This window comes from Eublepharis macularius, chromosome 3, assembly GCF_028583425.1.
Source record: "Eublepharis macularius isolate TG4126 chromosome 3, MPM_Emac_v1.0, whole genome shotgun sequence".
Classification (NCBI taxonomy): Eukaryota; Metazoa; Chordata; class Lepidosauria; order Squamata; family Eublepharidae; genus Eublepharis; species Eublepharis macularius.
This window is the reverse complement of record NC_072792.1, coordinates 99,987,238-100,008,574: the sequence shown is the minus strand read 5'-3', so window position 1 is coordinate 100,008,574 and position 21,337 is coordinate 99,987,238. Positions and strand designations below refer to the sequence as shown.

The following is a 21,337-nucleotide window of genomic DNA, read 5'->3' as shown; positions in this document are numbered from 1 at the left end:
GAGACAGTAAGGGGAAAGGCTTGGGTGGTGAATTGGCAGTACTAACCTATGAAGGGTGGCAAACAGTTTTTTCCTAGGGCACTTGCCAGTAGATCTACAGCAGATAGGAATCAGGCGGCTTCCAATTGCCCAATCAAGATGTTGGTTCAGGGCATGGAGTTGGCATCAAAGCATGACACTTTGTTCGGTTCTTGGTAGTGCACGCAGCAGCACACTCTTCCACCTGGCTTTGGGACCAAGATTATTGGGCTCCTCTAGGAACTATAGAAGGATTCAATGACACCCCAGTCACAACATCTCATTTGTTTCCTTGTTCACAGCCTCCCACTGCTTCATGGGTATGGAGCACCAGGTGGAGCAGGCAATCTGTCCGGGTTCAGTGGGGATACTGTGTTGAAGTCTCCTGGTAGCGCCAGGGTCCAGGAGAACACTCCAGGGATATCTATTAGAAACTACTAGAAACTACTCCACTTGGTCAGGAGGTAGTTGCTTGTTTGTCCAGGAAGGTGAGGGGGGAAGATCATTGGAGAGACATGGTAGGTCCCCTTTGGCCAGCCCCTGGGTCTCCCAGGCTAGATAACAAATAGCCACATGGTGCTCCTACCACTTCAAGTGGTTGATGTGTAATTGGTGGAGGTCATGGGTGAGATCCACAATGTATTTGTACGTCAGTGGACCAAAGGTGCAGTGATGAAAATGGTCTCATCAGGGATCCAACCCCAGCTGCACACAGGTTGTGCTGCTGATCAGCACCTTGTCTCCTGAATCTATCATTGCCTGATTCCCTGGTCATAATTTCACTTTGGGACTACTTGAGCCTATATAAGTCATCAGTAGGCCTCTTTGTGTGACAACACTATTCTTGCCTGTGAATGGCAAACATATTCAGCAGGGCTTCAGTCTGGGGATAGGGCACTTGTCCTTCAGATTTTATCACTTCAGCAGTACCATTCTAAGTACAATTATACCATTATAAGCCACTTGACTCAATGGTCAAATGCACTGTATAATTACTGCAGAATATGGTGTCAAGATTCTTAGATCAAAATACATCAGGGGGACCTTGAATGTTAACAGCTTACTGCAATATTAAATTCCCAATTAAGAATGGATCTACAGGTAGCTGCCTGTCCCAGATCTTAGTATGAAATTTGGAAAAGATGCATAAAATTTGTAAAGATGTATTTTGATGCCTTTTTGAAAGTTTTGATGAGTTATAGTGAATGTGTACATTGCATAACACAGCTATGCAAACAACAATGTACACATGCATATGCACAGACTTGTAAAGGAGGCACTATTCCTGGTGGTACCATACCACCACATGTGTATGAATTAGGGAAGCAGCCACTTGGGTGAGGTCAGTATTATGGATCATTGAAAGGCTAGGAAGGAAAATGAACTTTAAGTGACAAGAACTCACACAATTTGTCCTGCTCACATAGCTACTGTTTCTAGGCATGAATGAAGTGGCATGGAATAAACTCTTGGACTCATAAATTAAGATGCTGAATGGCACCTTAATCCACATTTGTCAAGCTTTTTCAGGAGGATGTCCCATGAGACTGGGCTTTGTTGAAGACCTGTAAGATATATTTCATTCCCTCTACCTACTGACTACTTGATCAAAGGCTGCATTTGCAGGAATGTTTGTGATATTCTCTGGTTAGTTCCAAGGCTTTTTGTTTTTTCTGGCATTCATACACACAGTTCATGCACATTTCATGCTGAGAAAATGTCATGTGCCCTCTGTGGGGCCACCACAAATGGAAGCATTTCCAGTTTCTGGGCAGCATCTGTATTGTAATCATCCTTAAGTTACATATAACTGGGTGCATGTTCTCTTTGGGACCACTGATATTCTTCATGAGTTTGCCTAATGAGGAATCATTCTGACTCAATTTCCCATCTGTTGATTTGTCTGTAGTTTTATTTGTATCAGGAGTTCATTTAGGGAATAGTGTAGTGTTTTAAAGTAAGTTAGGAAGATGCAGTCTTAATGATCTGGATGCATGTGCAGAACTGATAAAAACATGATGCTAAGGACATGAAATGGAGGCTATTAGCTGTAAATAAAAGCATGTACAATTAAAGGTAGACCCCTCCATTTTCAACCTGAATTTGTTAACTTTTGAAAGTGGGAGATATTTATGCTTTACTGGCACTGTTGGCATGATCTGAACTCTACAGCACATTTCACTAGCAAATGCGTGAAAGCAAACTGAAGTGCTTTCAAGTAGCAAAGGTGGAGAAAGCAACATTTAAAAAACCAGGGAAGAATAAAAGAGATAATGAGAAAAATAAACCAAGCTTTGTTGGGAAAAGGAGTCACTCTGGGTGCCTGTCACTGTCACTGCTTGAGTGCCCTAATTATAAAGAGAGAAAGGGAGATGCAGCTTCTTCTTGAATTTGTGTTTCCTTGAAATCTCTCCAGAAGGAAAGCATCTTGATGAGATTTGGTTTTATTGATCGACCTGTACAAGCAGTACCAACAACAAAGAGCTAAAAGGGGAGGCTACCCGAATTTCCAAAGGATCACAGCTACAGTCGAGTTTTTATTGCATCTGTTCCCAAGGGAGCGATGGATTAAATTACTGCAAATTCAGCCTGAACAAGCCCACCCTTTCCTAACCCCCTCCCCGCAGTACAGAGGGGAAGGGAGCCTCAAGCAAAAGCGCCAGGAGACAGCAAGGCACGGTACGAGAGGGAGGAGAAAAGTGATCGACAGATTCAGCGCGGAGAAGGCAGCCAACGGGCTTCCAGGGAGACTGGAGACAATTGATCTGCGGGAGCTGGCTCTCGCTCCTTCTTCAACGTGATGTGCAGCCCCCCGCGCCGGAGCACTGCCACTCGCCTTGCTGGCTGTAGAGGCTCGCTGTCGCTGCGCGGACTGTGCTAGATCTCGGCCAGGCGAGCCAGAACCCTTCGAGGAGGCTTCCTGCCCTTTGCATGGCATTATTGCATTGCGAAACAGGCTGCTTCTCTGGTTGTTCAGTCGCCGTCGGGTCCCCACGTGGACTCGCGGGTGCCGGTCACATTGCACGGCAGTTGCAGCAGACTTAGGGCCGGGAAGCAGTGGCTCGAGCCTGCCTTTGCAAAAGCCGCGCCGCGCCGCCGGGAGCGTCCCTCGGTTGCAGGCGCGAAGAAGGGGCAGCCGCGTCACACTTTGCAAGGCAGCGCAGCGGCTGAAGGATGCCGGCAGCTGCTGGCGACGGGCTTCTGAGCGAGCCCCCGGCAGCGAGCTTCGGCGACAGCGGCGGCGAGCCCACGACGCCGCCTGCCCTTGGCCCGGAGGGGACTTTCCTGGCGGCCTGGGTCAACGCGGCGGCGTCCCGAGAGCGCCTTCGCGAATTCCAGCACATCAAGCGCGTCGGCAACTACCTGATCGGCAGGAAGCTGGGCGAGGGCTCCTTCGCCAAAGTGCGCGAGGGGATGCACGTCGTGACCGGAGAAAAGGTACTGGAACCCCTTCCCCCCCCCCCACCACCCCGGGCTGTGGACCTGCGGCGGCCCCAAGGGCCCCCCGTTCTCTTTCCGGGGAGGTGGACTGGCCCGGGCAATCTCTTGGTGAGCGGCTGCCTTTGTCCCGCCAGTAATGCCCCCCCCTCCCTTTCAGTCAAACGGCGGCAGCGCCTCACTAGCCCGCTGCTACGGTGCCGCCAGCCGCTTCTCCCCGTTTCCCCTCCCAAACGCCGCCAGCAGTTCTCCCACAGGGGCCGCTATCGACTACTTTCCGTCGACGACGCCAGTCCCTTTCCTAGCCCTTGCGACGATACCGGATGAGGGCTGAAGCGCGGGCTTTTCGCAGCTAGGGCAATGTGAAGCAGACAAATAGCCCCTCCTCCCCAGTTCTTGCACCGTTTGGAAAGGAGCTAGATTTGCTCTTATTTGAATTTTAAAAAGAAAAAAAAAGTAATAAACCAGGATCACACAGGCATCGAAGGAAAAATGAATAAAACGAAGTCTTCAAGAAAGGGGCGCTGTGTCAGCATGGCACATTCAATATCCATACAACTGTATCAGCCACGCCAGTCTATACATTTTTGTCCTGAGTTTTCCAAGCAGCTCACGAATGGTTAAGATAGGATATCCTAAGAGAGACAGGGGCTGGGCTAAGGACACCCAGTAGGCTTTTTCTGAACATGGCTGAGTAGGGATTTGAACTCTAGTCTCTCAAAGGCACATTCCAAGCTTCCAGCCACTACACTGGGTTTCTTGCTCAAGATCTATTAGTTGGGGAAAGAATTACATTACCCCGGTACAAACTGTATCACCTCCAGCACTGGGAAAATAAGTATCCTTACAATAGAAAACAAAGGACTCTTTGTTACAAAGGGGCAACAATTACATATTTAAAACCTGTTATCATTAGGAAAGGTGCTGTATTGTGTTGGCAGTGTAATGAGTGAGCCCTGCATATAATTAGGATTACTTGTTTCTGTTATTCTCCTGTGCTTTTCACTATTCTGTTTCAAAATGTAAGGGCAAAATAATGTGACACCTAATCATTTCAGCAGTTTATTTTACAACTGAAATCTCACTTTTTATTTAGAAGTTCTTGATACTGTTAAAACAAGACACTGTTTGGGTTTTGACAGAGAGCATTAAAGTATAAAAGTCAGGAATACTCATGAAGTGATCTTTTCACTTTCATGTTCACAAATGGCAGCGCATAACATTGCTTACCCTGAGATAACATAGGGCCATTCCAGGATAATGCTGGAATAGTTGATTTGAAGATGACTAGTCTGGAATGTTTTACAAACTTCTGTTCCATTTAGGTATGTATTTTAAGACTCGAATATTGGATTTTGGGGTACAATGGTGCAACACCTAACCATGTGTGCTTAAAACGGTACTGTCTCTGTAATTACATCACTGCCTTTATATGCTGATCTCATAAAAATTCCATTTACCTTTTTACCTGACTAATCCTGTCGAGCTGAATTAAAATGCATAGGAGCAGCTTCAGTTTATATTTAGTCAATAAATAGTTACTTCTCAGTGTGCCGCATTAATTCTTTGGCATTGAAAGTTCATGTTTTACTTTATGGTTAAGTAATAATAGACATTGCATGGGTCCACTGGCTGTTTGAGTCTACAGCATAGCAGCAGCTGGGCAGTTATAAACCAGATAATCTGGATGGGCAGTAATTTGGAGTACCATGTAATGGTATAATCAACATATAATAAATACATTTTAAGAAAAAATATTGGTTTTTATTCCTTGGGTAACTTGTGTACTCAGAAGTGCTGTTTAGTTCAGTTGGGATTATTCTCATGTAAAAGCATAGGCACATTCCATTGTCTTCTGGCACCTTGTTTCTAAAAGACATCTTCATTGGTCCCTCGAGAGATCATAGAAGGGTCTATAGCCCAAGACTTGGAAGGAACCTTGTGCAGGAAATCCAAAGTTAGAACATTCCCAGTGGGTGGCAAACAGAGATGAAAAAGAATCATGATAAAATCTTTTCTTAGGAATGAGAAAAAAGAAAAGGGGTGACATTGCATGAAGGACAAATCACAAGTTTTGTGAGTGTGTGTGCAACCACTGACACTGGTTTAGGATACTGGACTAGAAGTTAATAGGCCTTGGAGCATGCTCTTTTAATTCTTTGTGTCTTCATTTCCTTCTTTAGATTGTATGCTTTGGAGGAGCCTGCCTCATCATCAATTCAGTTGTCAAAGTACTTTGCTAATAACTTAGTGAATGAGACTTTTAACATTTGCAATGAATTTGTTGCAGATTATAGCTTTAGACCATTGTTTGGAATATTTTGACACAGTAAGCCTGAGAGATGGCTTTTAGGTTTTTGTATAAATCTGCAAGCGTGCATTCCACCACCACCCCATCCTTTTAGCTAACGCCGTTTTCAGTCTTGAGAATAATAGCATATGAATCAATGGCTTTATGCCCAGAATTAATCCTAGAAAAAATGGAACAAAGTTGGCAACAGTTTTTTTCTGTAATAATTATAGGTGTCAAATATTACTATTTTAGAGAAAATTAATTAGATGATTTAATAAAGTCATGTGAGGGTCAAGTAATTATGTTTATATAAGATAGCCACATGTTAAAATGCCGGAATCTCTCAGATTTGGGTTGCAGTGAGGCTGTCTTATCTTTTCTGAAAAGGCTTGGTAAAAATTTTAGAAATTGTATTTCATTTTTAAAATGCAGGTTATGTAAGAGAAAGGAGGACATTTATGCTTTTTATAGTCTTGTTTACATATATTAGAGTTTACATATATTAGTGTTTCCTGTATTATTGTGGTTCTTGTTTATTTAACCTGTTGAAGGATTACTAGAGTGTTTTTAAATAAAGTTCCTAAAAATCAACATTGAGTGGTCATTGGCTGGGATACAAAGTTTTCACCAAGACCTGAAATAAACAAACTTCTGATTTCTTTTCAGTCAGAAGACTGGAACCTGTACAAAAGGATCACTGATTTAGTGGTTTATTTATTTACTGGTTTAGTCATTAATCCATTGTTTTAAAGCAATCAGAGACTTTTGGTTTCCATGTGCCTGTTTTAAGTAATGCCCCTCCCCCATAAGTAGGAGTAACTCCATAATTGTTTGATAATAAAAGTGCATATACAGTATACTATCTGCAATATTTTGGCCTCTGTGCGTAGTAGTAAGTTCTGGAGTTTTAAAATGGTTTAAAAAACAACACTTTTATTTCCATGTAAATGAGACAAGACTTTGTCTCTAATGATATAAACTGAAGACCACCTCTTGGCTGATAAGACATACAGCACAAGCACACACAAGAGCATTGTGCACCCTTTCCTGGAATGCCATGTTTATTTTAAGGCCAATCTAAATTAGATGTCAGAGTTCTGTGATTAGCAGTGCAGTCCTATGAAGAGTTACTTCATTCTGAACCCAGTGATCAGAATGATTTAGACTGGCACGGTTCTGCACAGGAGTGCAGTTTAGTTCCCCTTAAACTTAAGGAAATAGCAACCATGGGGGTGGGGATTTGTATTTAAAATGTGGTAGTCAGCCAGGGGAGGGGTTGACCCATTTTCCAATGTAAACCCCCCCTTCCCCCCCAGACTCGTATTTGTATTGGTTGGCAGTTTTTCTGTTACAGTGCAATTCTGTTTAAAGTTATGCCAATCTAGAGTCCAGTGAAATTGTTTGGTTTCAGCTGTACTAATTGTGCATAGAATTGCACTATAAGTCTTTGAACAGAATTCCTTTCTGTATCTTACTGAAAGAAGACTAAATTCAGGCTCAGATAGTCTGTAGCTCTGTGATGAAACCTGTGAAGCTGGTCATAGAATATCTACCTTAAATTATACATTTATTTTACAATATCCTTTGGATCTTTTTCAAAATAGATGCACATATGCTCCGAACTGTGTGTAGCTGTGTGCTACAAAATCTGCGTTCTCTACATCTCTGAGGGTACCAAATATGGTTGGTAATCTTAAGTGGAGGCTAAGGTCGATATCTTTTCTGAGAGAGCTCCTGTCATGCAGCAGTAAAATTATTCCCCAATCCATGGGGAAGAAGTGAAGGTGAAAGCTGATAGTTGAATTAAAGTGGTCATGCAGCTGTTAGAAGCACAAGAAAAAAATGGTATATTCTGTCCATTCTCTGATTGAAACAGTACAATATGACTGCCAAACTCAGTTTTTGCCCTCATGCATGATTTTTAGATTTAATGTGTATTCTAAAATATATTGGATATTTCATCTGCCTTCAGGCAAATCTGAATAAGCAATAGAAACGGGATTCCATAAATAAAACAAAGATTTGGGCTTTTATCTTGCACATAATATAAATGCAATACAATTATTTAGGTTAGTTTTTCTTTCCTGGACATATGTCTTATTCTGCATTTGACATCATTCTCCTATTCCATAGTCAAGATAAATGTAGTTAGGCTTGAGGCAATTAGTCAAAAATAGAATGTAAAATGGATTTTTACATTATTATCATCATTGTGGTGAAACAATGTAAACTGTTAATGTTAAAATTGTAAGTTTTAGAAGATCTTATTAAGCATTGTATTTTCTTTCTGGGCAGGCAGGTGGGAAGGGATGACAACAAGTAACAATTCCATAGGTTTCCATGGTGCTAGCAGAAGAGCTAGGTTAAAAGATATACAGAACCTATTTTAAAAAGCAACATTCTCCTTTTCTCCAAGAGCTGCACCATCTGTGTTTTAGACATAAGCATACAAGTGAAATGAGATGTGTAGCAGGATGCTGATGCTGGAGTTAATACAGGCTTTTAAACTATCATAAAAAGAAATGTATCAGTTCCTATTTTTTGTATCCTAAGGGTCATGGAGGAGCTTTGCTAATGTTCTGTGCTAATAGACAAACTTGTCCTGGAGTGTAATAGCTCATACTACTTTCAGGTGCCATGTGTAGTATGGGAGCTCCAGGGCTGTTTCCACACTACTCACCTTCATCCGGAACGCTGCGGAACGTCATGAGAAAATCATGGAAGATAGCGTCTTCTCGCGTGAGTTTTGCGTGATGTCATGCAAAACTCGTACGAGAAGAAGACGCTATCTTCCACGTTTTTTTCACGATGTTCTGCAGCGTTCTGGATGAAGGTGAGTAGTGTGGAAACGGCCCGGGTTTAGCCCAAGTTTCCTCAAGACATTTTGGAGAGGATATCAGTATCCCTGAATAGCAACAGTGGTTGCCATTGTAGTTGGGAGTAAACTGTGTAATCCTCTGATGCTGTTCTCACTTGTGGCTGTGAGTATTAGATAGAAGCAGAAATGTACTGGAGATCTGCAGCAGCAATGGGATTGGTGTTTTTACATCAGCAAGACTCACCAATTCTCTTAACTAGCACACAACTAGAATGTTGTCACTGTGTGATAAATTGCTTTAACCAACATGGCCTATCCTTCATCAGACCTGTAATCTGTGCCCAACCTGAGCCTGTTGAGTTGTAAAGACATTTGCTTTTGGTTATTGTCTAGGCATTCAACCCCCTGGCCACCGTTCCAAGTGCTGCTCACAGCCACTCAGACCCGTAGCAGCCCTTCGGGAGGGTTGAACTACCTGGGTTTGTTTGAGACTTCCCAATCTCTGGGTTCTTTACTCTGGGTGGATTTGCACACAGCTGGTCAGAAACTCAGGACATAGGCATAAATATAATGGTTGTTTATTAGCTTAGCAGGAACCACTCTTATCAAGGCACAAGCAAAAGACAATAAAATAACAAACAAACAATTTATCTAATTCTTGGCTAAAACTATCTAGACATAAAGTTTGCTAACTTGCACTTCTCTGAAGAGGCTTGAGTACTCATACTCACAGCAAAGTCTATAAGCCATGCCAGGCAGCTCTGGTCATCTTAGGCCTGACATGGAGCAAAGTCTCTCACATGCTGATGGAACAAGATAGCATAGAATGGTCAAATGAAGTCTTAGTGAGAGTGTGTAGCGTGATGATGAAGTGCAGTGAAGAGCCATCTTTTCTAGTAGTGTCAGCCAATCAGGGCACATTTCACTATCAGCGTTGATAGCCTGAGGATAAAGAAGGAGGACATGTGGAGCCAAGACTCCCTTGTGCCTCAAGGACACCAAGTCTGAGCAACAGCTCATAGGTGCAATTAATTGAGCTGCACATTCCACTCCCAGGGTGACAAGCCTGTGAGATCTTTAGAAGCCTGAACCAATGTACTCAAATGGGCTTAATATGGCTCTCCTAGAGAGTTACATAGTTGTGTTGAGTATCAGCACTCAGCTAGTTCGACTCCCACTATTGCCATGAGCTCTGCAGGTGGCCTTGGGTAAGCCACTCCTCTCAGTTCTAGCTCCCCAGTTATATTGTGGGGATAATAACATCACTGACTTTATTCACTGCTGTGAGTGTTCAGAAGGGTGGTATATAAGAACACTATTATGCTATAAAGCAGGGGTCTCCAATGTAGTATTCCTGGGTGCCATGGCACCCACAATCACCTTTCCTGACTCCTGCCAAGTGTTTTTAGAAAGTGAGTGGGGTCAGATGGGGTTTGTCCAGCAGGGCTTCTGATTGGCCACTGAAGATGTAATTGGCTGTACAGATTTTTTTTAAAGTTGCATTGACAGCAGCTTCCTCCACAGCACAAGGCTCTGCACTGTGTCACTGAAGGTAAGTTGTGTGTAAACAAAAAACAATTTCAAACAATATGTTCATTTTAGAATACATTGTTAAACAGAGCTACTTCCTGAAATGTTGGTTTACGTTTAACTTCATTTTGTGGTGGGCTCCACCTCCTGTAGAAGCCATTTTGTGAGAAAACATACCCCCATACACACACACACACCTTAGCAGCAGCACAATGTGAGAGAAAGGTAGGAACAGTGTATACACCTCTTGAGTTCTGCACCTGTTGCTGCTGCTGTCCTGACATCATGCTGCCCCCACCTTTCACTCCCTGCCGCAGCCTGGCAATACCCCCTTTCCCTTCCCATCCCCTTTTCCAGCTGAGCCACACTTTTGTAAAGCTTCCACAACATTCAGCTGGGCAAACAAAAACATTATTGAAAGGGTGAAAAAGAGGAAGGGAGGAAATGCATTCCCTGTTTGGCTGCATGTGAAACATCCACATGGACATTCCACTTGCAGCCTCCCCCTCCCCCGTCCCTCCTTTGAATTGGATTAAATGAGGGTTTTCTTTGATCCAGTTTGAAATGGAGAGTTTTGGGAAGACCCAGGAGTTGCGTGTCAGAATGAGCAAGCTGTGATGTGGAACCTTCTTTTAAATTGGAGGTTTCCTGTGTTCCACACAGAAGAAAATTGCTATAAGAAAATAGCCTGAGTTTTAAATATGTGAAAACCTAGTAAATATCTTTGAGGAGCAAAGGCAATACCCCAGTGCTACATACAGGATTAATAAAACTGTTCTGAGTTTGCAGGCTTCCAAGGATACAGAATGTTTTTGCCAAAGTCTGTACATAGATACTGAAAATCACATAATTTCTTTTAGAATAAAAAGAAATTATGTGATTTTCAGTATCTTAAGTCTTATCCTTAGAATACTTATAATCACAAAGTTTGAATGCCTTGATTTCAACCTACTCAAAAATCCAGTAATCCATTTCATTAGTGTTACCACAGAGTTAAAAAGGCTTCTCATTCTTAGCTATTTTTATGAAATCAGCTGTTTTGAATTACAGTACCCGGTAGTTAGTGCAAAGCCGCTGCTAAAGATAAAACTTAACAGGTTGTGCCATTAAGATAAAATGACTAATATTAGAAGTGGTTCTTTTTATAGAAAGCTCTGTTTTTTTACTATATTTCCAAAACCAATGCTGTACTGTGTATTTTAGAACCTTGGAAATACAGGGGTGGTTTGTATGGGAAAAACAAACTCCACAGAAAGCTGAAGATTCCTGTTAATTTTTATCAGGTTCATGTTGAATGAAGCAAGCATTTTCTAAAAACAGCTTTATAGTAGGTCCTGTTGGATCAGTCAGCAATGGATCATTTCACAAAAATTTTAAAAAGTCCCTACGTACTGCAGTAGGCAGGCACTTTCTTTTGAACATCATGCCTGGCTTTAACCTTTGAGCCACTAGTGTACAATTAAAATTCACATGCAAAGAACAATATAGCTCTAAATCTTCTCTGCAGGTATAGCATTGGCTGCCTGCACTTGGAACCATAATAAGATTCACTCGTAGAAGAAATAGTCATGAGACAAATTGAGTAGTTGATCCAAGGCACTGAAAAAACAACAGTTATTTACATTTAAATAAGGATTTTGAAGATTGTGTTTGCAGGAAAGAAGATGTGTTTTATCTTATTTCACAGCAAGATTGCCTCCAGTTATTATGGTAAAAATGTTGGCAGAGATGTAATCTTCACCAGATCTCCCACTGTATTCTTCTGTACCTGCTATCTCAGATGTCTACAGTCTTGTGCAATGTGATTATTACTTGCACTTATTTCTAAGGCAATTCAGTGGATACAGAGCCTTTAAAGGCAACAAACTCTTTATGTCTTACCTAATAATCTCCTCTGTCCTATGTTTTCCTTCTGTAATTCTCTCCAAGTCAATATACAGACATTTTAAAGAAGATAGTAAGATTCCCCACCCCCACCATTGATTTAAATACAAGTCTTGTTTTTCATTTTAAAAAACCCCACAATTCAGCCACTGGTGCAGCCACTGAAGCAAGAGAGTTTTTCCCCATCCTCCCTGCAGGCAACTGGAATGGAAAGTGATATTGGCTTTAAGCCTTGTGAAGGACTTGTTTTCATCAATGGTGAACCATAGTCATCTGATCAAGCTCCTGTTCCTAATGTTTAGTCTTCTGATGAAGCTTTCCTCTTACGGAAAATAAATGAAATTCCTTCAGAATGCAATAAGGAATTGTTATACCTGCATGAAGCTTCCTCTCAATCCTCTTTTAACTACAGTTTTTTCATTAACTGAAAATACAGCATCACATCTGGTTGTTTGTAAAGATACCTTATGAAGAATTTGTGTTTTTTAAAATGTGAAATCTAACTAGGGAACAATGTGTTTTATCTTTTCCAGAGGGCCATTAAGAACAGAAAGAGATACTCCCAATAAATCAAAAGCTGTATCTATGTGGATTAGTGGAAAAATGCCCCTGTGTGTTTGTACATAGTGGCCAGGATCTGGACAGCTTCATCCAGCAAGCCCAGAGGTTGCTGCCGTTGAACTAGGGTTATCCCAATTTTTCCATAGTGACTCCTGTAGCTGAATCTGAGGTTCCTCTGGTGATGTTTGGTCACCTTGCTCAGTGACACTGGAACTGTGGTTGGAGTACATGACAAACCCTGCTGTACACAGGGTTCTTTGGCTCCTGTAGACTTAACTCAGACTTATAAATAAATTCACAAAAATTATTAATCCAGATTTGTAAGTAATTCCTCAAACACTTTCTACTGTCCGCCTGCCTACACTTTGACAGATGTGTTGCATAGATGGTTTGAAAGAGACAAAAAGGCCTGTTCTGATAGCCAGAAGTATCCTTACCTTTTCCCTTCCAGGCCATTGTTATTTACCACAAGCAGCCATGCCCATATAGCTGAACACATGACTCATCAGGAGGCAGTGCCACTACTTTTGCTTTCAAGAGAGATCTACTGATTCATTCACTTTTATTAGTTATTGTGCTGTGCTCAATGGTCTAGTCAGTTGAAAAGGACCCTTTAAGGAAATGGGTAGTTCTGAAGCTCCCCAGTAGACCATAACGATATCACTTTTGTTTGTGTGATTGCATCATTCTTATTCTTCTGAGATAGTCTGCTTTCAAATGTTCAGATTCAAAATTATCACAGACAGTGCACATCATTAATACAACCTTGCCTTTCCCCTGGTTCTCCATCCCTCCCATGGAATCACTTTAACTGTGTATGGTAAATGATGTAAATACTCCAATCTTTACATTAAATTGACACCAGGTGAGAGCTCTTGAGTGAAAAATCACATCTTTTAACATTTTTTATGATGTGTGAACCTATGTCTGTTCTGGTGGCAAGTTTTGTATATAAATGTCTTGTTAATTAAAACATGTCCTGCTCTTGATTTTATTTCTTGTAGGTCTTTTTGAAATCACTTAGACTAGGGAGAACTTTAATACATTTACCAGTCAGTCATGAAATGTTGCTATTTGTCCTCATAAAATATTCGAAATGAGGTAGGCAGGGATTTTATGATGTCATGGAGAAATAGGAAGGGTAAAGACCTTTTTTCTTCATGATGTCATGGAGAAATACAAAGGGTAAAGGCCTTTTTTCTTCAGTATATTTGATTGAAGGGATCAGAAAATATGTAAGAATTCCTTAGAGTAGACAGGCCCATAGGTGCCTCTCTTCCATCTCTTCTGGCTTATAAAAGAGACAGAAAGAAAGGGGCCTTTCTGCCATTTTTATTGGGCTTTTAATCTTATGAATAAAATTTAAAAAATTTAAAAAATAGAAAGAAAGAGGCCTGAATCCACAGAGAACCACACAACTAGTTCCATGTGCCCAGAGGAGTTTGGGGTTTTATTTCTCTCCGAGGGAACACCCATGCTGTATGTTGGTTGGGTCTTTTTCTTATGTGCCCCTCCGCAAGACATATAGTTGCCATGGTGGCCCATGTGATGGCAGAAAGGCAGGATACACATTTTGTAAAATAAATAAAATACAGCTTGGAAAGATAAAAGTGGGAGAGGAATGCCCAAGGGGAGCATGAAGAAGGTACCTTGTGCTTTTGTGTTCTTTTTCCTCTGTTGACTTTCTAAGCTTAAACAAAGCTTTAAGGTTTTAAAAATATAGGAGTGATAGACACATTGGAAGAAGATTTCCAACCCCTTTAGCCCCCAGCTGCTATACAGGTGGTGAGGAGGAGCAGGAGCAGTCTTGTTTGTAGGGTGTTGGTAGGTCACCCAACCCACTTTCTCCATCCCCATCACAACCAAAAATATGGTTCATCTACTGTTGGAAACTAAAGGAATGGGAATCAAATCCAAGATGGAGTTTGTTCATTATAGGTATTCAAGCATTTTGGGCTCAGAAACAAGTTTTATTTGAAACGGGGAGGGGGGTGTTAAATATAGATAACCATTTACCAAGTGGTAACTTGCCCTGGTGTGCATATAACTTCTTGGTAAGCAGATTAGCATAACATCTTAGTAAGCAATGGGTTAGCTAGAATCTTTTCTGCAACACCAAAGCGATAACTTCAAGCAAACTATTTCAAAACTGGGACCTTGTTTCTTTCCCCTAGTTAATCTCCTGAGAGTGAGAAGATTCTCTATTAACTTTTTATTTTTTTGTCCTAGGGAGCAAAATCTTGCTTCTTTTGAGAATGTGGTTGCAAAAGAGGTGCCCAGACTGCCACATCAAGCATCACGCTGCATCTCTTCTTGGTAACAGCTCTGTTTGTGAAGAATGACACAGTCCACAACTTGGTATGGCAGACCAGTCACGTACAGGCAAACAATTGCTGTGCTGTCTTTTGGAGTAGCCAGATTACAAATATGCAAAGAACAGTGCAGGAACCTGCCACAATAAAGAATGGCAAACAGGAGTGAAAGCCAATACCAAAATTGAACTTCCCTGGCAATCAGTAGAGCAGCATTATTACACGGATATGGTTTACTTTTGCTGTAGCAAAACTAAAGAGCAACAAGTTACTTTGGAATATCTAGTTGTGTATTTTATGATCACATCTGAATTGGGAACGCTTAAATGTGACATGTCTTGCAGATCTAGAAGTCTGTTCAGAAGTTCCATAAAGTTCCATAAAGACAGCTTTATATTATACTTTTTAAAGTATAATATATTTTTATTTTGAAAAACAGATTAATAGAAAGAGGGGATAGAGAAAGAAAAAAGGGATTATCATAAATGTATAAATCAGGGATAGTTATATATAATAGAAGATATAAAACACAAAAGTATTTCACCCAACTGTTCCCCTCATTAAATTTTTTGAAATGCTTTCTATGAGATACATTGATACTTGCTTATGTTAGGATACATTTATAGTCAACATTTTAAGGGCTCAATCCTAAAGAGAGTTACTGCAGTCTAAGCCCATTGAAATCAATGGGTTTAGATTGGAGCAACTCTCTTTAGGATTACACTGTAAATTATAAATTTCATAACTAATCTAACTTCACCAATAGTCCTTAGTTATTCCTAGTTTTCAGCTACATGATCAAAAGAAGCTTCCCATTTTTCCTGAAATTCTAAGATTGGCCTTGTGGCAAATCGGGGTCTTTCTTCCCACTGGTAGACCCCGCTCTGCTTACCCCTCCCTTTTCGCCTCTGGCCAGGTACCTGAAGGGGCTGTCTCCTATCTCCAGGTAATTGCTGCCACCACTGTCCCTGTAGTGGGTCCTGGTTAGGTGGGACAGCCTCCTAACCTCCCTCCTCTGCTAGTGGGCCCAAGCGATTGGGGGACTATGTGGAACAGAAGATCTTTCTTCCTTCATAAATTCCGAAAATCATTTATTTAACTTCTAACTCTACACAGGCAAATATACAGTGAACAGAAGGAATAATGCAGCATAAAAAGAAACCCCTACTCTTTCTCCCTCTGCTTCTGTATACTCAGGCCCTAATTAGATGTTGTGTAGGGCAGACACGATCCTTTGATACCTGGGGTTACATTAGATCCACATCTCCCCTCAGAGCCATCTCTCCCTCAACTCTAGCTACCAACTGTCAACTTCCAACTCCCCTCCACCAACTGACTTGCTCTCCCTCCAATCACATTCTCTTCAGCTTTCCATATTTTTCTTACCTCAGATTCCGCCCCCCCACCTCTTGCTGACTGCCGACAGTCAGCTGGAGCAAGGGGGAGTTTGGATTGCCCTCTGCACCATCACAGAGGTTGATTTAAAGTTTAAAATCCCCCCTTGCTCTTTTCAGTCATTTGACTACAGCTGTCAAGCCATGACTCAGGATCTCAACTACATCTCCAGGGGATTTGGATAGAAAGATATAGAGCTGGGTATCATACTGCATACTGATGGTATCCAGTTCCACAACTACGAATGATTTCTTCTAAAATTTTTACATAAAGGTTGAATAACATGGGGGATTTAAAATCCCCCCTTGCTCCAGCTGACTGCTGCCAGTCAGCTGGAGCAAGGGGGGAGTTTTGATCACCAGTGGCGCGGAGGGCAATTTAAACTCCTCTCCTTGTGGGAGCGCTCCTGGAAGTGGCTGTGTTCTGCATGATGATGTCACTTCCTGGAAGTGACATCATTGTGCGGTCTCAGGAGCATGTGTGTGCGTGTGCATGTGGTACCAGGGGCTCCACTTCCTGCTCGGAGTTGCCCGTGTGCAGCCAACCCAGAGTTCCACCACCTTTTTTTGCAGAAAAAAAGCCGTGCTGCCTTCCATTTTGCTGAATATGGTAATAATAACTTTGAGCTCATATATCACTCTTCAGGACAACTTAATGCCACAGTGAGAGTGGTTTACAAAGTCAATGTCATTATTATCCCCACAAACAGACACCCAGTGAGATTGGTAGAGATGAGAGCTCTGAAAGAGCTGCGAACGACCCAAGGTTACCCAGCTGGCTTCAAGTGGAAGAGTGGGGCATTAAACTCAGTTCTCCAGATTAGAGTCCTACTACTCTTAACCACTACACAAAACTGGCTTTCTTGCTATTTTTACTACTCTTGCCACTGTCACTGTATATTTAAATAGCTCACTATACATATTTTAATACTACTTGGTAAGATACTCAATAACATATTTTTAAGATTCAACACAAAGTGAAAGTTTAGTATCTCTCGTATTTCTTCGTATTTCTAGCCAATATTTCCTTGCTTTCTTGCATGTCCCACCACATGTGATAGAATGTTGCATCCATATTCTGCCACTTCCAGTGCTTTCCACTGTAATCCTTATTAGCTTTTGCAATATTCTTAGAAGTAATATACCATCTGAAGAACATTTTATACCAATTCTCCCTTTGACATTCTGTAAATTTGATTTCTTTTGTCCATAAATTTTCCCACTGGCTTATACATATATCTTCCCGAAGGTTTGCATCCATTTTATCATACAATTTTGTACTTGTACTGATTCTATGGCATATTACAATAAAATTTTATTATGGCCGGTTAAGAGAGAAAACAGTGTTTGAACAACTAATCACTGGAGATTAAAAACACCTATTAGGAAAATAATATAAAGAAGGCTTTCATGTTGTTATGATGACTGTAATATTATATTATTATAATTAGGCATTCTCTGCTTTTATTTTGCCACATGTAACTAGAGATGGGCATAAACAGCAATACGAACAAAAAAAAGCCACGATCAGCCCAATCTGCTGTTCACAAACAAGCTGTTTGTGAGGCCCCATTCTAAACAAACAGGTGGTCGTTGCAAGCCTTGTTTGTTGCTGTTCATTGCTGTTCGTCAAGACAGTCTGGCACCTGCAATCAATTCCCTTGGCAACTTAGGAAGGGATTGTCTGAACTCTGTCCGAACTCCTGCTGTTACTCTGGAAACTCCAATCTAAGCCCAATTTAGCTTGATAGGCAGGTCTTCCTTTCAAGTGTAGAGCTCCAAATTTGTTACAAGAAAGCAAAGACCATGGGGGAGGGGAGGGGGCTCCCAGCTCTGGCTAGTCTTTGTAGACAGTAGAGAGGGAGAGAGACAGCTGCAGTTAGCATTTTGATAGAGAGACAGGGAGAGTGCATTGGAGCGTGAATTTTCTTTGTGTGTGGTGGGATATGGATCTACCCCTTCAGGTTCCAGGGCTGCTGCCAGGCTCTGGGACCAAACTATTATTTACTATTGGTACTTTTCCTGCTGCCTGCTCAGGTAAGGTTTCTGGGAGTGGTGTGGTAGGGATCTTGACCAAACTTGGATGATGGCTGGAGGAGAGACTGTTGGCCCCCACAAACAGCCAACCACGAACATGTTCATAAACAGGGCCATGTTCGTGGTTGTTCTTGAGTCCCTGTTCGTGGATGGCAACGAAAAATGAACATCATGTTCGGGTTTTTTTTCTGTTCGTGCCCATCTCTACATTTAACCTGAGCAGCCTCATCCATCTCAGTGTGACAGAAGGCATTTTTGGAGTTAAAAAGCTAAGTTATAATTGATCAAAATTGCTAGGTAGGAATTTTGCATTGTAGGCATTTAGCCTATTTGGCTGTATTTGAGCTTTATGCATTACACATTGTTTTAAAAGTAAAAGGACCATGCCCAACACAGAAAACCTGCTGCTTTATACTTCTTGTAAGACATGGTTTCCTACAGCATTCAGTTTAAGTCAGCAGAAGGAAAGGTCTCATCTGATTAGCAATTTGTGTGGAATTGCCACAAATTTGTTTGTTCATTCTTATAGACAATCCAAATGACATTGTAGTTGGCTTGTTGCATTCCCAGATTTTCTCTCTCTGGGGTTTTTTTCTCCCCAGATCAGTTTTGTGATAATCTTTTAAAAAATTTAAAATACAACTGTAGTGCCAGAATGTCCTGTCTGAAGAATAAGGATTCTGTTGAGGCTTCCCAAAAAACTGTCCCATTAAGTGTCATCCTTCTCCTTCCAGATGAATTCATTACTTCCGGATTTCTGCTGGCTGGCCTGGCCATTTCTTTCACAGCTCTCATGAATAAGTAGTTAATTATCAGCTCCTGTGAAGAGTGGGTGCATGTGGGTAGAGGTTAAGAACTCGTTTTCTAGTTAGTAGCATAGCAATTTGTGGCAATAAATTTTTAAAAAATGAGCTGTGATTTTAGCTTGCTACAAAGTAAAAAAAAAGTGGCATTTAAGCTCCTCCCAAAGCTGATAATTACTCCTTTATTAATGAGTGCCCCTAGAGAAACAGGCAGCTGGTAAAGAACAGAAAGTAATTTATTAGGCTAAAAATAAAAGGAACTGAAGGAAAACGCAAAGAGAGCAAGACATGTACAGAAGGAGACTTAGTTCTGAATAGGCTCTTGCCCTTGGAGGCAGGCACTGTAAGACTTACGAAGAATATATTGAGGGCTACATGGAATCCCTGTTGCAATTCTGCTTCCAGCTAATTGCATAAGAGTAATCCTTTAAACAGTGCAAAATAAGGGCCAAAGTAGTTATTATGGTGTCTACAAGTCTGACCCATGGGCACTAATGCTATTTTAGAGAAGAATTTGGCCATTTAAAAATGCCACAAGTTTCTGACTAGCACTTGAAGAAGAATGTGGGGAGGGGACTAAGATAGCCTGGTCCTTCCATGTCCTTACAGTATTTTTAAATGGCCAATTCCTCTCTAAAATGGTATCAGTGTCCATGGGTCAGACCTATAGATGCCATAATGTTTAGTCTAGCCATAACTCTCATGAAGCTGTAGAAGACAATGCTTGTTCTACCAGGTTTTCCTTCAGTTGTAGCAATAGTACCAGATTCTGTATTTCTCAGCAAACTTTTTAGATTCTCCTCTTTGTCAATTGTACCTGAATTTCTAGATAGAAATGGCATAGAGAGCGTGCAGATTTCACATTATTTATGCAGTGACAAAATCATTCTTTAGAAAATATATGTTGAATTAATATGCAGGTTAACTTTATATCTTTAGATGTTTAACTTTCTGTTACCATTGCAGATACCATTAGCTTCTCCTGGAAACTGTAGGAACTTTTTCTGCCCTCAACAGAGGCTTCATTTTGACTTTGTACTGTATATTGATTTGCCCATGCAAAATGAAATATTAATTATCAGTAATCCATCATCATAATAACAATATAACAGCCATAAAGTGGCCACTTTAGCATTTAGAATTAGCAAGGCAAAATTGGGTGAACTTTCATCTGATTGACTATCATTGCTATTAAGATGCTTTTATAGAATGTGAATTCATGGATTGTTTATGCTAAAGTATTCTTCACATATGATGCTGTGAAAGATGCCAAAGCATCATTTAGAAAACAGTTGCACAAAACCAGTGTATTCCTGTACATCTTCATAGGTGCAAGGGCTTATGTGAGATGCAACTTCACTTTTGTTCAGTAGAATTAGCTGTATATCAAAGGGCTCTTGTAATGCGGATAACAGGAACCTAGACTTCAATTTTTTAAAAAAAGCAGCAAAAGGGCATTGCAATGTGGAGGTTGCTACTGTTTGCCCATTTTTTGTTTAAAAATATAGGTATTTTACTCGTGCACTTCTGTGATCTCAGGAGCAAAAAATAATAATACAATTTTCCAAAAAAAACACAAAATCACAGGGCCGTGGGGCTGTGGTTGCATCACTCACAATTTCATGTGCCATATATCCATAATACTTACCTAACTGCATTCTACGCAGCTCTCACAATTGCAAAGGGTACTGACGAAGAGAAAATGGCATTTTCTTATCATCAAAGTACTGCCATTTGAGTGACTGGAAAATGTGACGTTACTCCTCAGCACAAGTATTGACTCAAGGAAATATCTAAGTATTACATGAAATAAGATAATTTGTTACGGCCTCAGGAAGAAAGAGAAAGCATTGTGGAATTGTAAATTTTGTGAGACCATCAAAATTGTCATTATTAGAAGCAAAGTGCTGGATTAGATTATCCTTTGTTGTGATACAACAAACAATTTCTTATGTTCCTAATGCATGTTCATATCTCACTTGTTTTATCATGAGAAATAGTCATAACTTTAGGCTTGTAAAGCAAGAAATGTTATCTAGATGCAGTATAACCATTCCTTTGAATTCCATTTTTTTAAAATAAAAAAGCCAGTAGTTGAAGCTGTGTGGATATACAAACATATCCTTATACAACATATCCTTATACAAACAGGTTTTTAAGGGTTTGGAATAGAGGTGGGCACGGTCCACATTACGGAACTAATTTCGTCACGAACTTACCCAGTTCGTGCTTCGCGAACACGCGGGCTG

At 40.9% G+C, this 21,337-nt stretch overlaps 1 protein-coding gene across 1 annotated transcript in view; it reads left to right on the top strand.

Annotated features, from left to right (window-relative positions):
• Positions 1 to 3,192: 3,192 nt before the first annotated feature.
• The window catches only part of HUNK (hormonally up-regulated Neu-associated kinase), a 164,728-nt gene continuing 146,583 nt past the window's right edge, over positions 3,193 to 21,337 (top strand). The window contains exon 1 of the mRNA XM_054974061.1: positions 3,193 to 3,456. Coding sequence (XP_054830036.1) covers positions 3,193 to 3,456 — 264 coding nt within the window. The remainder of the gene's footprint in view (positions 3,457 to 21,337) is intronic.